The 19,933-nt window shown below is 47.0% G+C and overlaps 1 protein-coding gene across 4 annotated transcripts in view; it reads right to left on the bottom strand.

Moving 5' to 3' along the window:
• APPL2 (adaptor protein, phosphotyrosine interaction, PH domain and leucine zipper containing 2) overlaps nt 1-19,933 on the bottom strand; it is a 44,439-nt gene that overhangs the window by 4,418 nt on the left and 20,088 nt on the right. For 2 of the 4 annotated variants that reach the window (XM_004675728.2, XM_012720239.1), the window contains exons 6-17: nt 18,882-18,923; nt 18,726-18,784; nt 17,883-18,029; nt 14,349-14,431; nt 10,804-10,962; nt 9,403-9,591; nt 8,012-8,054; nt 7,847-7,903; nt 7,663-7,751; nt 5,362-5,520; nt 5,147-5,199; nt 3,673-3,847 (exon numbers count right to left, since the gene is read on the bottom strand). In XM_004675728.2, the coding sequence (XP_004675785.1) occupies nt 3,673-3,847; nt 5,147-5,199; nt 5,362-5,520; nt 7,663-7,751; nt 7,847-7,903; nt 8,012-8,054; nt 9,403-9,591; nt 10,804-10,962; nt 14,349-14,431; nt 17,883-18,029; nt 18,726-18,784; nt 18,882-18,923 (1,255 nt within the window). Of the gene's footprint in view, nt 1-3,079; nt 3,332-3,672; nt 3,848-5,146; nt 5,200-5,361; nt 5,521-7,662; nt 7,752-7,846; nt 7,904-8,011; nt 8,055-9,402; nt 9,592-10,803; nt 10,963-14,348; nt 14,432-17,882; nt 18,030-18,725; nt 18,785-18,881; nt 18,924-19,933 lie in introns of those variants that run through there. The other 2 variants (XM_012720241.1, XM_012720240.1) reach the window with 2 other exon arrangements.

Genomic DNA, 19,933 nt, shown 5'->3' with positions numbered 1-19,933 from the left:
GGGGCAGAGGGAGGAATCATTACTGGTAGGTATGTTTATTCTTGAAGGGCTGATGAAAACATTCAGAAACTGTGGTGGTGGCTGTGCAATTCTGAATATGGTAAAAATAGTTTAAGTTGATAACTTGTAGGGTATGTAAACTGTATCTAAACAAAGATATCCCTCTCTGCTACCACAGGCACAATTTTAAATATGAACTGTTACAAAGCATAAGGCTTATAATCATATGGTGATGGCACATGGGTGATTTGGTGATGGGAAACCCACAGGGATTACAACCGAGATGAAAGAATGCACAAAATGATATAAAAATAAACTATTATATTAGTTTTTTTTAAAAAAAGTGAAGAGGTTGGCCCTCCCTGGTGGCGCAGTGGGTTAAAGCACTGCACTGAGAATCTAAAGCTGCTTCCGCATGAGTTCGATCCCCACCTGCCCTGGAGGTGACCACAGGGCGCAGCAGACCTCTCCTGACCCACCCGCGGCTCCCCTCAGCAGTGTACTTCGTCGATCTGCCTGTTCTGCTCCCCACTCTGTCTCTGGTGAAGCCTCTCACCGCTGTTTAATAAAAACAGCCTCTGCCTGTACTCCAGTTCTGTATGCACAAATAAATCAATCTTAAAAAAAAAAAAAAGTGAAGAGGATCTAGTTTGGTTTCAAAACTGAATATACTGAAAATACTGAATTGTACACGTTAAGGGTGTGAATTATATGGCATGTGAATGATATCTCATTAAATCTGTTACCAAAAAATGTTATACCAAGAAAAAAAAAAAGATTTATAATGAGAGGTCAAAATTCAATTCTAAACTGGTTTCTCTAGCTACTGTAACCTTTATGATACTGATCACCTTTATTTCTCTCAACAGCTTCACCTGTAAAATTGGAATAAGAGCTCCAACCTCAAAAAGGTAGCTAAAATGAAAAACTTTATATAGAATTTCAGGTAAACCACAAAACTAAATAAGTGTTATATTTATTTACATCCCAATCAATGGTTAAAAATTTAATAATTTTTAAAATAAACGTCAAAAACAATTTCCCTCAGTTGAGAGAACTTTCTTGAGGTATCTTGTAAAGTTTTTCTATTAATAAAAACTTAACACTTGCCTATTATCTTTTGTAACTTTTTAACATAAAAATTGTCATTACTGACAGGACATTCACAACACTATAGTATCATAGCTAGCTCCAGTGAGCATCTCAAAGGAAGCTGCATGGCCATTACGCATTTGCACCCCATTACTCCTCCTCTCAGCTTTTGGCAACAACTGATCTTCACTGTTACCTCGATGGACTTTCCCACTGAGGAGATTTCATAGGAATGATCATACAGTAAGAAGCTTTTTGTGTTTGTGTTCACTTAGTGTAGTGTTTTCAAGATTCATCCATGTTGGAACATTTATCAGCACTTCATCTCTTTTTAAGGCCAAGTAATATTCTACTCATATGTGTACCACATTTTATTTATGAGTATTTTGAGTATTATGAGTATGTGTACCACATTTTATTTTATGAGTATATAGCAGGCCCTTGAATAATGTCATTTCGTTCAACATTGTTTCTTTATAATGTTGACGAGAAAACAGAACAGCAGCTTCTAGCTGGGGCCACTGTCTAGGCAGAGTTGCACATGTTTCCCATGTACGCCTGGATAACTCTGGCTTCCTTCCTCATCCCAAAGATGTGAATGTTAGCTGTGGACATGTAGAGCCTGTCCCAGTCTGGATGTGGGCATGTGTGTGAGACACCCTGTGATGGAATGGCATCCTTTCCAGGGCTGGTTCCTAACTTGTACCCTAAGCTGATACAACAGCTCCAGCTACCTAACTGGGACCCTGAATTAGAATGAACAAGTTGTGAAATGAATTAATGCAAATCACTGTTTATTATTATACATTTTGGGTATTTAAAGATTTGATGATGTTTTGAGACTAGCAATGCACTAGTGAACTTAACTCTTATTTAGCCTATGGTCTCATTATATACTGTTTTGCTTAAAATTGCAGTTGCCAGGAACCTATCAATAACATTAAATCTCTTACTGTGCCATTATGAATGTTTGCTTGCAGGTTTTTTGTTTGAACACTTGTTTGGATTCCTGTGGGTATCTACTTAGGAGTGGAGTTCTTTAACTTATGGATGAAATACCACACTTTCCTACAAACCATTTTACACTCCCACCAGTGGATTCTAGATCCTTGTGTCTTTGCTAAGACTTTAAAAAACAAACTGTTGCTGTCCTCAGGGTTAAGTAGTAGTATCTCATTGTGCGTGTGACTGTCATTCTTTCATAACTAATGCCACTGAGCATCTGTTTATGGGCTTGTTGGCCTCTTGTACATTTTCTTGGAAATACTTACTCAATTCCTTCATCCACTTTTTTGTTGGGCATTTTTCTTTGTCTTTTTTTGATTTGTAAGATTATTTATTTTGGCCATGAGACCTTTATTAGATGTATGATTTGCAAATGTTTTCTTGCAATTTATGGGTTGGCTGTCTATACACTTTGGAGTAGTATTCATTGATGGACTACTACAGGTTTTCAAACTGCTTTAAAGTATTACTTACTCTGATCTTTTTTTAGTGAAGACTATAAGAACAAAGTTCACACCTGCAAAAGGTCTAGGGATGTGCTGGAAGCAAAGCTTTAAATACAAGACTTATACCAAATGAAAAGGCCTTATATTAATAAGAGCAAAGAACTGCATTGTGATATTTGCCAAAGCCCGAGTTAAGTTTTTTGGGGTGTGGATAAAGCTATTTTCATCTAATAACCAAAGAAACCAAGGTAGAAGGTTTAGTGACTTGCCCATAGTATTACAACTAATAAATGGCAAAACCAGGAATAAGCCTTGATACGGCACTAAGACAGTGCTGCTGTTCCACAAAAAATATCATGTAAGCTTCATACATAAATTTTTCTAACAGTCTAACATATTAAGAGTAAAAAGAAACAGTTGACATTAATACACTTAATCAAACCGCTCTAAAATACTAACCACCTAGACATAAAAATTGAGATATTTTTGCATCCTTTGGAAGGAATGGAGTCTTAGAAATCTGGTATTTTATACTGAAACACACCTGAATTCAACTTGCTACATTTCAAGTGCTGTCCCTGGCTACAATGCGGGACACTGTGATTGTCAGTGATGCCTGTGCTCTCTGGGCCTCAGCCATTTGCCAGCGGTCCTAGACATCTCATACCTGAAACCTGTCATGTGGTTCACACTGCTTGGCTTCTTAAAGAGATCCCTCCGGCAAATATCAATCAGATTTTCCTTGTGGTGGTCTAGTTATCTCAGGCTGGTTCATGCTGTTTTCACTGCTGTTGATTTTTAGAATTAGTATTTTCAGACATGAAAAATAGAAAGAAGGTCCTTCCATTCAAGGTATGAGGTTTAGAGGGTCACTTTAGAATGATGGTATCTTCATGAACAATAGTAATCATTCACTACTTTTCTAAAAGTAGTAGTTTTTGTCTTTAAGGGAGCATCTTCTAGCCAGTATAGCTTGTTAAATTGAAATGTAAAAAGAGTAGTAGAAAGAGCAGCATCTTCATTCAATCCACTCAAATATTCTAACATTAATGTTCTAGATGGGTAAGTGTGCCTTACAAGCGGACTAGATCAAACAATAAGAAAGTCTGAAAAGCGAAGCCGAATGTACCTCAGGTTTTGACTGGTTACCATCAGATGGGTTTCTGTCATACGGAAGATGTTATGAATCGCCCGAGCAGCCAAAACTTGTCTCATTGCTTCATAAATTACTTCAGTAGTGTTGTCTGTTTTAACTGCCATCGATCCCAAAAATCGAACTATAAACATCTGTTGCAAAAGAGAATCTGCAAGAGAGTGTTTTCTGCTTAGGATCATGTTCACTCGTGCCACCGCTCATCTGCCTGCCAGTGGCAGAGGTGCGGGCCTGAAAAGAGCCTCAAGATCTCAGGTTGGGCTGGTTTTCCATGGAAGGCTTTTTGCCAAAATTTGGAATACTCTGCTTTTATTTATAAAAGTAAAATTGGCAAAGCTCTAACTCTCCTAGCGTTTAGAACTACCTCATTAGGCAGAAAGGTGCCTCTTTTTCTTCATCTATAACACGAGACCGTGGTACCAGACGAACATCCTCTGGCACTGAAACTCCCAGTGCGACCTGCAGGCACAGCAGTGCTGCCCACCTCTGCCCTAGGCACCGTGGCTCCCTGCGAAGGCCTCTTACAAAAGAGAATTTACTCGAAGAAAAAAGACCTGATGTTGGGTCTCATTCAGTTCATACATACCACATGTTACAGAAGGACAGTGATATACTTCATAAACAGCGATCTTAGACTAAAGTAGCCTACACAATTAAGTGAACTGATAGAAGCACATACCTGGCAGGACTGAGTCACATCAACCACCACAGAAAGATCATGACAAAGCTTAAAAGAGCTTTTTTATAAAAATTTACTTATCTGACATTTTAAACTTAAGAAATCTGGCTTCTCACTTGCCCTCCCTATTGTATAAAAATAAGGGTTACAAAATTATTAGGAAAACATCAATTGATAGAATGTTGCCAATGTTTCCTCCCATGAAAAGATAGTTTTTTGTAAGTCTGAAAATCCCTCTAGGTTTTCTACAGTGCACACTGTACGGAGACAGTTAGTCTAAGAGTAGACAGCTTTGAGATTGGAGATCATGAACGTTATGTTCCCCTGATGCTGTGAGGGGTGCCAGTTCTCGAGTCCTACTTTAAATTTAAACAAGAGGCTTTTCATTCTAGCGCTGTTCTCGGCCTCCAGTCTTGACGCTGTGTTAAAACATGGTCTTGTCAGCACTTTTAGCTTCCAAATTGCCTTGGCTGGAACCCAGACTCAACACGGAGCAGTAGGTGACGCGCAGCACCACGATGTTCTCACTAGGAGACTAAATCAACCAACAAAAAAGTCCAAATTTAAACGACATAAAGTCCATTTCCTCGTGTCATCCCTAACTGCATGTATCATAATAAAGTTTCAAAGTGAGTAACAGATCTGTGGGTCATAATTTCAATTAATACACACTTCGAGTCGTAGCTGCCTCCAACCTGACTTCACATCTCATGGCAGTGGCCCGCACATTCTGTACAGGAAGAAGATCAGCACATCAAGTGACCCGCTTACCTTCTGCTTCTGGAAATGTGTCATCCTCAGTCTCACCAAAAGGGTTGACACGCCTAAGGGAAAAGCCAGCAAGCAATCAGTACAGCTTCAGGTGAAAGGCACCTAATACCTAACTCCAAGTCAGAATGCAGCTATATAGATTTGGAGGCTGGTGGGGACACAAGAGGTGTCAAATCTGTTTTCATCGCTCAGAGATGACCTCCCGCAGTCTGTACCTGCTCCCTCTGTTCTGATCAAGGAATTCTGTAGCAGGAAGTACAATATCAAACTGAATAGGCGTTCCAGGTGCAATGAGTTGTTCAGCTTCCGCTACACTGATGGTTTCTTTGGGAACAGTATTGTCATTTTCCGTCTCTGAATTTTTCAGGTTCTGGCTATAGTACAAAAATAGGAAGGGAAGGAAAAAATCAAATTTCTTTAACCTTATGTCTTTACAATCAAACGAATACTAGTTAAATGTCGATGTGACTTTTGCAAGTAGGAAAGCATGGCAGATTTCAGTCAACCCTTCGTTCTACAAGTAAATCACTGTGGCGCACACTCATGTCCTTGTCAAAGTCGTTCCGTGCACCCCACTGTCTGCAGTTAGTGCTGCTGCACCATCTCTGCATGTGTCAAACTACTTATTACACTAGCTACTAACTTTTTCCTTGTGTCTTTCTCCTTTTGAGGCAGGTTTCTGACAGTAAGGGCTACAGCTAAGCCCCATTACTTTGTATGAAAGGTTGGCTGGATGCGTGATGCATCTTGGCCTGGCATTCAGTCACCGCCTGGCTCTGACTTCTCCGGAGGTTCCCCTCTGCATTCCCTAGCGCACCCTCCGCTGGAGCCAGACCAAATACACACCACATGCTTTTCCTCATTGCCTTCACCATCCCAATTCCACTCAGCTCTCCCATGCGTCAAGCACCAGCTCAAGCTCCTGCTCATCCACTAAGCTTTGCCACCAGCCTGCTCCAACCTCTTCTGCACTTTTGGGTTCTCATCTTACTATATCACAAAGCTGAGGAGACAGAGGCCCAGAGAGTAGACTGACTCACTCAAAAACACCTAGTTGTGTTCAAGGCTCTTATCAGTATTATCTCCAACGTGGAGTCTAGCCTTCTTCACTGAGTCCGTCTAATATTCTTGTCGCCTGAAGAGAGGATACATTCACTCGTCTGGGCAAGGCCCATGGATGCACTCCACTGGCTGGCCCTCATGTCCTACGTCACTGAAGGAACTCTCCCTGAAGCCATACTTAATTTAAGCATGGCACTTGTGCAAACTGTTAAGACTCTCAAATTACAGCAGTGACATGTTTCTGGCTTGTTGCTCTTTCCCTTCCCAGGCCTCTGCTCAGTTCTCCCAGTCTGCTTCACTACGGCCGCCCCAGGGTCCTTCTGCCCCAGCCTTCTCCCCACCACGCCGCATTCACCCTGACCTACAGGGTGCAGCAAAAATCCTTTTTGCACTGGTTCTGATGAGGCTTCCCCTTCTCGCTAAGTCTTCAGTTCCGCCCCACTGCCTGTAGCCCCCACTCTGTTCATAACTGAAAACCAAATCTGTTTTGTGGAATCATCCCCTTCCGTATTGTTTTAGCCCGTGTATTCAATGTCGCTATGTGAACACTAAGAGGACATACAAATCATTCTCAGCGGGGAGCACTGATACCCTGCAAAGTCACTCTGAGCTTTCTGACGATTTTCCTCTGGGGTCACTGAGGATTCTGGTACAACATCCTACTGTGCCACAAAAGATGAGCACCAAACACAGTCATTTCAAGTTACCCTCTGATGTCATGTTTCGTTAACCTGGCAGATGTTATTATTTAATCACATGGGGACAACAGTTAAGACAAAAGATGGGGTTCCGGGGATAAATCCTACGTGCAGTATTCAGAAACGAGAGGAAAGATATGTGCGCGGAAGTGCACACACTGTAATGGGTAACAGACAACACGCAAAGGAAGGGGGACAGCCCGTGCGGGCGCCAGTAGTGGTAAACACTGGAGCAGTGTGTGGCACGAAAAGAAACAATCAAAAACTGTAAAATGCGGCCGGTTAGCTCAGTTGGTTAGAGCGTGGTGCCAATAAGAAATGTAAAATGTTTGGATATGCGTGCATCTATGTATGCATGTGTGTACATGGAATGTAAAACGATGCCCACATGAGAATACCAGGATGCAGGAAGGGGCTGGGCAGTAACGGGGCAGGCAACTGTTTACTTCTATGAAAAACTGCGTTTGGTTCCGTGACTTTGTTGGTGCTGATACAAATGCAGTGAGAGCCCCTGACCTGCAGGGTCTTCAGGCAAGTGCTCTCTGCTTGGACTCGGGGCCCAGTGCCTGGAGAGGCGTGGAGCCGAAGGCGCAGGCTCGAGCTCTGGCCCTGCTCTCCGTGTGATGTAAACTGGGCACAGCTACCTCCTGGCCGTGCTGCTCCTGTGGCCAGGACGGAACACCCCCCAAGGGGCCAAGTCAACTTCGAACACATGGCTGCTTCTGAAAAGCTTGTTTGCCTTTGTCTTTTAGTTACCTGGGGCATGAGCTCTCTTGTTTTTTTCCAAAACTCGTAATGGGAGTCACTGCTTGAAGAGCTGTCTGATTCAGTTTGATGGCGACGGCCTAAAAATCCACAGGAAGACAAGCTCAGTCCTAAGTAGACGGTTACCTTGCAGACTGAGAGAAGGGCTGTGAGGCAGTCGGTGCCTATTAATTACCTCTGGGTTGTCAGTCAGGTAGATCTGTCTGGAGATGTTGTTTATTGCACATATCCACTGTAGAGGACAGTAGAAAAACAAAACAAAACAAGCAAAAAAAACAAATGCTGAATCCCAAATCCCAAAGTCACACAAGCAAAGAAGTGAAACGAACAAAATCTCTACCTCTTCATTTTCCTTTTTGCTTTCTGCTTGCAGGATTATTCCCCTGAAATAAAAGGGCATGTAAGTGAGGACTTTCCAGGTCAAGTGCTGAGGATTATTTTAGAAAGCTGAAATCGGCTGAAAGGGATGGCGCAGGACACAGGACAGGAAGGACTGCACAGGCCTGTGGCTGTAGCTCTGCCACCATCCGCTCTGTGCTCACAGACAAACACCTCCTTTCTCCAGGGGTCCTCCTGCGGTGTCCTCCTCACTTATATAAAATGAGACACACCAGCCAGCTGCATGCTCCCATCATGAGGAACATCTTGGTTAAGGCCACCAGGACTCCGACCCAGTCGAGCCTCTCAACTTCACTCAGAGAGGGGATCAGCAGCCAGTCTGCCCCTCCCTAAGAACTGAGAAATCTTTACAGAGGGCCAGGGAACACCACACAGCTATTGTGCCCTACTCGCAGAGGGCCTGCACGCGTGTTCCTTTGATCACATCACCCGTGAAGCTGAGGGATGTGGAGCGCACCCCATCTTACATCTGAGAAAATTGAGCCTGGAGGAGCTAAGTAACTGCCTGGGACCAAGACTAGAATTCAGTCACCTGCATTCCTCAGTCGTGTCCACTCACCCGGGGTCAAGGATATCTAAAGCTTCTCTGCCAGTCTAGGAGAGGAAATGACCAATACCTTGACACGAACACCACCCCCACCCTTGCGGAGTGGGGTGCTTATTCAAATACAGCTCCAAATGAGAATCCTGGTGTCAGCAGAGCAGCTCTGAGGAAGGAGGGGGCCACTCTTCTGCTCCCCCAGCGGAACCCTGGAGCGCTGCTGGGTGCTGACCTCCATGGAGCAGCCTGATGATGTGCTGCAAGCCAGCCCCGCTGGCATGGGGTCTGCCATGGATGACTACCAGCCTGCCCGTTCTCCACCAGGGCCTCTTCTGGGGCCCCAGGGCGCACGGGCCACGTGTGGGGGCAGTGCCCCAGCAACGACACTCAGCAGCTGAGCGCAGCGCTCACACCTGGTCAGCGGGAGCACAGCCTCCTCGGGCAGGTCTCCCGGCCTTCTCTCCCGAGCTGCCCCTCACTACACACAGGCCTGTCTCGGCTCAGCTGAGGCGCAGCCGCGCCTCTTCTCTGGGACTGTGCGGAGACTCACTTCCACTGCCACTCACACAGGCATGTCCTCTCTGGGACCCCCTGAATAAGGAAGGCCGGATCCCACTGGGGTCACGTGCCCCTGCTTACAGAGAACACAGAGCCTTCTTCCGCAGGGCCTGCGCTACTCAGGAGGCTGCTTCTCCGCGAAGGAGAGGCACCTGGGGTGGGACAGGCGCCCTTCCTTGGCAGGGGTGGAACACTCCCCTTGTCCTCCTCCCAAATAAAACCGCTGGGCATACGATTTTCCACTTGGCGTGGTGATCTGGAAGCAGTATCGCCGGTCCTCGCAATCGACGGCCATCACCGAGCAGTTGTCCAGGTCCTGGATCAAACTTCCAGCCACGGCTCCCCTGGGCTGACACATGAGATTCCCTCCTTGGGTGAAGAAGTAAAGTCTCTCCCAGGTAGTGGTGACCAGCCCTGTTTTACTGTAAGAATCATTTTTAAAGAGCCCATTAGTACGAGGAAGCGTGAGTGGCACAAAGTCTTACTGTCTTTTTATAGATACCGGGGGCATATTAGAAATGTGTCTCTATAGTAAAACAAAGCTGCTCTGCAATAACCCACACACGAAGAATTGCCCACAGATGCGATTCCGCTGGGTGGCCTGGGAGAGAACAGCCTCTGCTCAAAGGGAGATGCTGTCCTCAGGCACTGGAGCTCCAGCGGTGGGCAGCCTGTGCCCAGCCCCGCTGCAGCCAGACTCTGGCTTCAAAGCCCTGTATCTGGCCTGAGACTCTGCCCATCACCACGAGCAACTGCCAACTTCGAGATCTGCTCTGCACACAGAATCGATCAGATTTTGCCACAACTCCATGTTACTCGTTAGTGGGGTTAACTGTAAGAGGACAATTCAATTTCTGGCAAATAACCCCAAAACTTTGTGGGGTTTTCAATCCACATGGATTTGAGGGGATATTTGCCTGTGATCTCAACTCCTTCAAAGAATCCGACCCTGGTAGGAACACAGCCGGCAATCCGTCCACATAGAGCCTCTCCCTGGGACTGTCAAATACTCGGTGCGATATTCCTTGCATAGTGACTATGAACAAGGTGCTAGGTTTTCCGCCTCAACAATTGTATTCTTTCTGCAAAACTGTAATAGCTAACATCTGCTAAGAATGGCCTTGTCCAGCCCGTGTAGAGACTTCATGACATATGTGAACTACCAGCTCTGTTTTATGGATGGAGCCTGTCTCACACCCGACGACGACCTCCCTCACATTCAGATACAATTAAGCCCCATCACCCATTTAATTCAAAATGGACATTTATACACCTGAGTTTTAAATATGGGGTTTGGTCAGTAAACATCTAGATGACTCTGAAAGCCTGTTGGCCCTCACTCTCGCCTCGATGGTGGATGAGGACGCTGGAAGCAGTCTCTGTACCATACCAGCGGCCTGGTGAACAGGGGTTGGGCGACCTGCCGAACCTTGCAGTCCACATACTGGCTCCTCACACCAATCTGTTTCAAGCCCCATCTCTCAGTGCAGTTTGGGATCTGAACCCAGAGGCTTTCTGTGTCCCAGCATGAACACAGCGTGGGAGCTCTCCCTTGGAGAGGCACCTAACAGGTGCTTGCAGTCACACCTCGGGGAGACACGTTTTAGAGAAAGAGGCAGGCGTCGCATTCTCACGTTCTAAGGTTCAGGTATCCAGCTTTCTGGATGAGGTTCCTGTTGATCTGTGGTGCAGACACGTCAGAGTCTGGAGTGTAAACAGATTTGTCAACTATAAGTAATTCTTGCAGAAACGCGTGCGTCTTCTCAGCTTCGCCTTCCAGGTTTACCTGGATGCTTGAGACAGAAAGTCACAGGTCAGTCACCCCTCACGGGCCAGTGCAGCACAGCGGGGCAGCAGGTGGCAGCACTACCCTTTGAGGGCCACACAGAGGGCTGCAGCTCCCCCAGGGCCACTCCGCCTCTAACTCAGGCTCTGAACGCTGGAGGTCCTAGGGACTCCAGTCTGCGGGACTGAAGTGTTCGTGAGCCTGCTGTTACAGGTAGGTCGTAAGGAAGGCCTCCGGGGCAGGCCTGAACCCAGCTACATCGTCAGCATGCTCAGAATTGTGGATGCAAATTTTAGGAGAAAAGCTTTGATGAGTCTATCCTCAAGGGTGTCACGTGCAGGCAGCCTGAGAAAGTGCTGGAAAGGTGGACACAGCTGTCAGTCGTCGGTGGCCTCCCCTTCCCAACGCACGGGCACACCCTTCCCCACCGCTGCCTGGCTTTTCCACCTTGGTTTTGGCAGTGGCGGAGACACCACTGGAGCTGGGAAAGTGACCCGAAGTGGTGCCAAAGCACACTGCACATCAACAAAGTCAAAGGCAACGCTGCTCCTCGTGTGAAGGCCACACAGCTGTGCGAGACAGACAGGGCTGCCCTGGTCACACGAGGACGAAGTAAATGGGCACTGGCTGCTGTGTGTCTGTGCGCTGAGGTGTGGAAAACAGGGCGCTTTAGTTTTAAAATAAGCAACGTCCATTGTCCCCACAAGCTGAGGCCTCCACAGCCCCTCCCGCCTCGCCCCCTTAGTGGTGATGGTCTTGGTGACAGTGTCCTGGACTGTCAGCCCACTGTGGCCCATCCACTCAAGAAAGCAACTGCATGGAAGTGGCTCCACGTCTCCAGTGTAGAGAGCAGACTGCGTCAAGTCAGTCAGAGAGAGCTCGCGCTGGCGAGTCCAGCCTTTCAGCACCCTGGGATTTTCTCTCAAAAGGGGTTCTGCAGTTAAGTAAATGTGGGTTTACACCTCTCCTCATTTGCTTAGAGATCCCCAGTACACACTTGCCAGGATTTTAGTGTAGCTCAGTGCAAGCCACCAATCTAGTTAAACCTATCTTTTCCGACATCTGAATGGGAATGACTGGTGGCCTCGGCTAGGAAAGGTGGAGAATAAGCCTCATTGACTGAATCAGCTTGTCATTTCCAAGGCTAAGAAAATGGAATGAGAGGGCAAAACTAAGCAGGAGGACAAAGCTGCTTCTGCAGGAGAGAACCCTCTCTAAGGACCCCATGAGAGGTGGGGATGGTTTCCCAGAAAAACACTCGTGTGCACCAACGTGGTATCTTGCACAGCTTCTGGGAGGTTTTGGTGACTGCCCTACTTTCCCTCCTCCCACCCACAGAAGCAGGCTCAAAAACTCAGTACAAGACTCCCAGGACTCAAGGAACAGGATGGTAAGTCACTGCTTTCAACGGGCATTCTTTCCACAGATTTTTTAAAACCATGTTGCACTTCATTAAAGGAAAAGAGAGAAGTCAAGAAAAAAGATACAAGAGTGTTGCTGTGGGCTGCCTGGGAAAGCTGTCCTCTCTGGGTTGAAGCTGGGTTCTGGCCTGTGACATGGTTGAGCACCAGACATCTGGTGGCAGAGCTCAGGAGCCACCACTGCCCTCCTCTGTCCTCTGGGGGACACTGGCCGCGGGTGCCCACAGAATTCTTAAACTGAATGCTTTAGCTACTTGCACCTGAGGTTCCAATCACAGACCCGGGCCCCTCGAGAGCAGGCTATGCCTCAGGTGGGCACGAGGTTCTGCTGAGGGCTGCTGCACGCTCTGGACGGCTTAGTGACAGCTCCCGGAAGTGCTGACGAGGAGGGAGGCCACATGCTCTCCAAGTGCAGAGAGTACACCAAAGCCTATCAAAAATGCACACAAGGGGCCCTCCCTGGTGGCGCAGCGGGTTAAAGCACAGCAGTGAGAAGCTAAAGCCACTTCAGCATGATTTCGATCCCCGCCGGCCCCGGAGGTGACCCACAGGGCGCAGGAGACCTCTCCTGACCCTCCCGCTGCTCCCCTCAGCAGTGCACTTCATCAGTCGGCCTGTTCTGCTCCCCACTCTGTGTGTGGTGAGTCCTCTCACCGTCCCTGCACCTCTGGCCTGTACCCCAGTTCTATATGCATAAATAAATTTTTTTTTTAATTCGCACAAGTGTCCAGCCAGCTGATAAACATCTAGCACATGGAGAAGGTGTGAAGCACAGAGAAGTTCTTCTAGAAACAGTCTCAGAACTTTGAGAGTTAAAAAAGGATGAAAAAGAAACAGCAAAAGAGGAGAGAGAATGCTCTAAGCTGACAGCGTAATAGGCCCCCTTGTTTCGCTGTCTCCCCCCGCCCTGGGGGCTAACAATCAAATGAAAAGGTAAGAAACTAGGACCAGATTTCATAAATCGCCTTCTAGCATAATTCTAAATCCAACCTGCTTCAGCACGGATAGCAGCCATCAGGGAAAAAACGTGCTCAGTGACTTTCAGAAAGGAGTCTCTGCCCTCATCAACTACAACCCGCCTAGATTTGTATGAATCCTTAGCTCTGCTTTTTTTTTTTTGTGGGATTCACGCTTTACTTTCAGATCAGCTTTTGGATGGGTTTCAGCCTCTGTACATCCCTTGCCTGACCTGTAGAAGCCATGTGGAAATGCAGTATCCTCGGGAAGATGAGTGGCTTCTCTTCTCCATTTCGTGCATTTTCTTACCGACTCTCTATGTACAGAGACATTTGCATGCCCCAGAAAGCACGAGTATTCAAGACAGCAAGTACTCTTGGTCTTTACAAGAGGCTTGTGGCCAGAAGGGACTGGGCACCTGCTCTGGCCTCGCCAGGGTGGGTGTGGACAAGAGAGGTCAAGAAGCCGGTGACTGTCCTGTGGTCAGGACAGTCTGTCGCTTTTAAAGACTAGCATTTTCAAGGTTAAACTGTAGTTTGTTGATAAATTAATTCAATAAAGGCCAAATGACTCATCGCCTATTATAAGCTAATGTGATGATTAGTTTCCTGAAAAGTTGCAGCATTTCTGCTAGGAACCCAATGAGCTTTCAAAGAAAAGCAGAGATCTAGTAAACTCACTGTAAATCTAAATTGGACTTGTGGGCTCGTAACATGGAACTAGAACATTAACAAAAGGAGAACCAGAACTTGGATTTCACGAGGAAGTGTCCCTGTGCTTGTTCTAACCTTCTGTAAGTCTCGCCATACAATGGATGGCCTCCGAGCTGCACCAGGTCGGGTGTGGGTTTCACTACTTTGCAAGCACAACAGACGCCAGTATGGCAGCTCAGAAGGGCTGGGACTGGACAGGGACTCTATGGGACCCGCGACAGCCAGCACCCTCCTCCACCTCCCACAGGCAACTCGCAGGAATGGCAAAGGCACACAAGACCCAAACTGGAGTGCGGTATTACCTGCGAACCATGTCTGTAACGGAGGATACAAAGCTGTCCATGCTTTGGGAAAACATCTCTGCTCCCTTCTTAAAAAAGTTAATCTGAAAGATATAATTATGACATTTTGAAAATCTTCTAGAAAGAGTGATCGAAGAATTCACTATGCAGTGAGAGCAACAGTCGGGCGTGGCCCACCCTGCTGGCCACCGCGCGGGCAGCACCTCGGAGCCCTCACCAGAGCCTCACCACTCCAAAGCCCCAAGGGCTCCTGTACCTCGGAGATGATGAAACCCAGGACCTGGCTGAAGCAGCAGTGGTGGGGAGTGAAGCAGGTTAAGTGCTCTGGAGCACAGCGGGCGCATCATTAATTCCGCTGATGGCAATTTTTGATACTATTGTCATCAGTCCTTTGCTGTGTGACAGAAAGTTCCTTGAGGGCAAGAGGTATGTCTTACTTGCCTTTGCATGTCCAGGGGCTAAACTGGTGTGTCGCACGTGACTGGCCTGGCCCCGGAAGACATGGACAGCCACTTGCAGTGACTCTGAACATAGCTGGATGGACGATGGCATGGCTGAGGCACTTCACAGGACACTTTGCAGAGGAAAAATCTACGTTCTTCCAACCTGACATCAACTTACAGGGGACAGAGCGTGCAAAGGACACAGCAGGCACCTGCAGTGCTCACGCAGGCGAGGAGGACGTCCTGCTGCCAACATCTGGTGGCAGGCAGGCGCTCTGCCCTGGGCAGTGGCCCCGGCAGCTCTGAGGGCTGCAGTCTGCATGTGGAACTACTCGCTAGCTTTGGGCAGTGAAGAGCAGGAACTCCTTGGCAGGCCTTGACAGGCAGAGGTACAGGAAAGAGAAAGAGCATTTTTGTACATGACCAATATGTGCAAACATCCTGCCCTGAAGAACTCCAGTTTCAAATTCAAGTTTCCATTTTTGCTATAGCCAAGGCTTTAAGAAATCTGAATGCAGAATGTGAGCTGCTCCATTTCACATGCCTGTCTGCAGAGAGCTACCAGGCACAGCCTAAGTCAGGAAGAACGAGAGAGTCTTGAATTTGGACGTCGTCGCTACTTCGCATGTGAGCTCAGCTCACCCCTGACCTGGGCGCTGGCACAGAAATCTACCTCTCCCCGGAAGGCAGCTGGTGCTATCAGCACAGTTCTGACATCTTTACATCTGTTCCCAGACACCCAGGGAGGGTGGATACCAGCGTCCTTAGTTGTCACAACACAAAAGCAGGTGATGGCAATTATCCTAATGCAAGGTACGATGCGTGTAGGGAGGTACGACGCGTGTAGGGAGGTACTCTGCCTCGTGATCTTTGAATCACACAGAGATCAACACTGAAATGCCACTCCGAACCCCTGACTGTGAAACATTGTCGTCTGTTAAGAGCGCATTCTGCATGTCTAGGGAAACAAACATCAGGAAAGCTTTTCCTTTTCTTCCCCAACCCAACTCCTTAGATTGTCTACTCTAAGTTCATGTCTTAGTTCCTCTTCTAAGAACTCCTACGATGGGGGTTCATGTAACCCCTAAGGAAAGCTGATGGCAAACAGAAGGCTCAGATACTGGACTTTACAGCCACATTACAGAGGACTTACTCTGTGAATACTATACTAGGGCTCATTTTGTACCCATACACCTACAGACAGAAGACAAAACCTCAGTCTGTTTGCAGGCATGAGAGCTGATTCATGATATAATTAGAAACCTGTTTGTCAAGGGCCTGGAAAGGCAGAGATGGAGTCAAACAACCTCCATTAAGATGGGTGGTTCTGAGAAGCCTGATTCAATGGATTATGCATAGGAGTTTCTGAGCTTTTGAGAACAACAGGAAGTTCAATGGTCATCTGACCATAGGCTCACAAAGGTGGATGCTTAATCAACACTGATTTAAAAGGGCTGACAGGCAGAAGGGGAACGGATGCTGTCGTCATTCAAAATGACTCGGGGTTAGACAACAACCTTGTCTAAGAAAAGGAGTGTTTCCATCAGGATTGTAAAAGTCCGATGGTGATGGACTATCTGGTCTTGAGTATTTAAATTTTCCACATGAAAAACGGAACGACCATCCTTAGCCCTCAAAACGCTGCTGCCACCACACAGCCCTATCAGTGTTGTTTGTCTCCCTAGCATCTGTGCTCAGGCTCTTTTCTCCCCAGTGACTGCCGTTCACCCACAAGTGCCGGCTGGGAGGGGAGGCAGAGCCTGTGGCCATGAGGAAGCATGACAGCAGCGCGGATCAAAGCTGGCCTCCAGGCCCTGGAACGCTCCTTCCTTGAACCAACCAGGCTCTCCAGGCTCTGACCAAACAGGCCTGAGTGGCTCCTCCTCCTGAGACTCTGGTGCTGGACCCTCCCGGGGCTGGCCTCTGCCAAGCAAGGACTGCGCTCCAAGGCCAGGGCTGTCACACCAGGGAGGACCAACACGACCCAGGCATTCACGAGAGCACAGGGCACACTGGCGTTCGCTAGCAAAGCCAGGACAGTGCCAGGGCAGAGGTGCACTGCTTCTTCGGAAGAGAGGAGGCAGCGTAAGGTGAGCAAGTACACACAGGGGCGCAGGCTAATCTGAAGAAGCACCCGGGGTTTGCAGAGGACCAGCGCCCACAGCTGGATAGTGCACTTTCTGGCTTAGCCCAGTTTCACTCAGACGGCACAGAGAAGGTAGACTGCCCTTTTCAAGTAATACCTCTGAAAGCATAAGCTGATTCCAGTGTACTCACCACTCAACAATGAGCAACAGCCTTCGGAAGATGACAGACTACTGAGCTTGGGTGTTTAAAGATCCTCTTTTGTTCCCCTTTTCCCTAAAGGAGATCGATGCTGTTTTTTAAAAATATATTTTAGATGTATTCTGAAAGTAACAGATGCTCATGTAGAGGGGCTTTAAAAATTTCTGACTTTTCTTCTTGTCCAATTTTGCTTCCTTACATTCCTTTGTGTCCCTATATCATGGGCTGCAAGAAGATTCCCAGGTGCATTTCTCAGATGAGCCCCAATCACAGCCCCATCTTGGAAGGTGCTGTCCTAATGTCAAATGTTCTGCAAACCACTAACGGGGTGGAGAAGCAAAATAAACACGGAGGTTCCACAAAACATATCTCCACAGCCCAGATGTCAAGGTGCGGCAATGTGCCCTCTGAGACTCCCCAGCCCAGTGTGAGTGTCCCACACAGCCGCAGAGGAATGCGCTGAGTCTTGGGAGGCGAGCCTTGCTCTACTAACCCACAGTCAGCTGTTCCTTCAGAAAATCTGACCAGGCCAGGTATTCACTTGCACCTGAGACAGAGGGGCAGGCCAGGCCCATTCCTCTCCACAGGAGGCCTGGGATCAGGGCCTTATTTTCTGCACATGTGGCCTGACAAGTGCAACTCAGGGTGAAGCTCCCCAGGGTGGCGTCTAGAGAGTTTCCAGGGAGTTGTCCATTGTTTCTTTCTCTGATGCTGCTTCCGTTTCTCCTAAAGGTTACCTCCCAGAGGCCTCTCCTGCCTGCCTACACAGGTGGCCGGTCTCACCCTCCCGAAGGGTCCGCCTTACCTGCCCCTGGGTAAAGCCTATCATGGGCTCCATCACGGCAATACGCTTTGAGTACTGCAGAATGTTGAGCGCCCGGTAATAATGAAGGGCCGAAGAGTGCTGCTTCTGCCGTGCAGCTGCCACCTCTTTAACGACTTCACTTTTCACCTGAGCAAGACGTGAAAGGAAAACTTCAGGTTGTCTAGTAGCCATGGTAATTCTGTGAGCGCATGCAACTTCAAAACATTTGTTTATTCACAAGAACTATTTTTGTGCGAATGTAATAAAACTAGGTAAGGTTTCACCTCAAAGTTTTTAAAAACCCAAGTTAAAAAAACCAAAGTAACAAACAGCATTTCAGTGTGTGAAGCAGCACTGAGGCGAAGCCGACACTGCTGCAGGCAGCACTGCGCTGCGCCCGCCCCCGGAAAGCGGCGCGGCAGCATGGCCGTCAGCTGCATGCTCTGGTTCACTCAGAAGGCTGCATCCCAAGGAAATCATGCAGTAGAAGTACTATGTTTATAAAAATCTTCAATATTATCTGTAATAAAGTGAGCTAGAAGTCAGAGTCAAGGAAAAGGACCTGAAGCAAGCTGAGGATGTGAGCCTGAGTACTATATGAGGTGCAAAGTATGAGCTAAAGTCGGGCTTGAGAGTTTTACAACAGTTCCAACGTGGTGTTCATTAATCCGTGTGAAAGCTACAATACAAAGGGAAGGCTATTAATGAGGCTCAGAATCTATAGAAACCATTAATAAAAACTGAAATCAGGAAAAAACATCACAAACACACCTTTAACACTATGAATGACAAGAGGAAGCAAAAGGAGCTTAACTGGCAAACACCTACAGTAGACATTCTTACCTTTTCATTCTCCTTTTTCTTAGGAAGCCTGCTGTATTTTGCCATTGCAATGTCATGCTCTAAAAATAAAATAGACATATTAGCCCCCTGATGGGCTGAAAGGCAAAAACATTTATTCAGACTAAGCCCACATACCAAGAAAGAGGAGATGCCTACCATTGCTGGCGAGTCCAAAGCGATCCTTTAAAGTGCTTACTTCTGAATATGAGAAAAGAAACATTTTAGAGCAAGAAAATTAAGAAATACCACACCAGAGTCCTCTGAATTCCCAAGGAAATACAAGTTGTAGCAGGCTCTGCCAACCCTCCCTGAGGTCCTCTGCCAGTGTTGGGGTGGGGAAGCCGGTCTCAAGAGAGCTGTGGCTTCCGCTACACTGACCCCTCAAGGGCCCTGGTAGCCCGTGGCGCTAGTCCTCTCCAGACAGGGGTCTGTAAAGGAGGAGACAGGGACATGGGCTGGAAGGAATGGTCATCAGGTACCATTCATGGACACCTCGAGTATTAACCTTAAGCTCTTGATTTTTCATTATGAAGTAAGAGTATTTTAATTTATCTTTCCTCAGAATGCCCTGACTATACCCAGAACCTAGAAAATTCCTGTTGTTGTCATCATTTTAACATCTGGTAAAGTCATCAATGACAAAGGTATATAGAGCATTTGCTTTGATAAAAATAAATCTAAAGCAATCTAGAACACTGTACCTGCAACAAGCCAACACCAAGAACTATGACCATCATGCACAAAGGTCACTCAATAAAGTTCAAGACCAAAAAGGCAAATCAGTGAGAGCAGGGATGACCCAAGGTTAAAAACTTCAAAGCACAAAGATACTTCAAAGGCAGGGATGCTTTCTGCAATTTATAACAATCCATTTCACTTTGTCAAACAGAGCAAAACACTTTCACATCTTCTATGTTATTTTTTAATTTGCTTCAATACTGCCTCTTTGCATTTTCTTACTCTTTCTCATGTCAGGCTGCTTTCTGCCTCTGTCCTCTTGCAGTTTTCTCTCTCTTTTTTTCACCTTTCATTTTCAGCTGGTACGAACTTTAGTTTTTCTTTCCTTATCGATTTTAAGTGCTTTCCTTAGCAGCTTTTGTGTTATTTTCACTCAGATTATGTGCTGTATGAAAAAGGCAGCAGAATGAAAGCTAAACCACCAATGAGCAGAGGGATGCCAGATTCTAGTTTGGCTCTGATGCTGAATC

The sequence above is a fragment of the Condylura cristata genome, unplaced genomic scaffold (genome assembly GCF_000260355.1).
Source record: "Condylura cristata isolate star-nosed mole 26May11 unplaced genomic scaffold, ConCri1.0 scaffold00004, whole genome shotgun sequence".
Lineage (NCBI taxonomy): Eukaryota > Metazoa > Chordata > Mammalia > Eulipotyphla > Talpidae > Condylura > Condylura cristata.
Note: the sequence above shows the minus strand (reverse complement) of the source record. Positions and strands in the feature narration are given on the sequence as shown.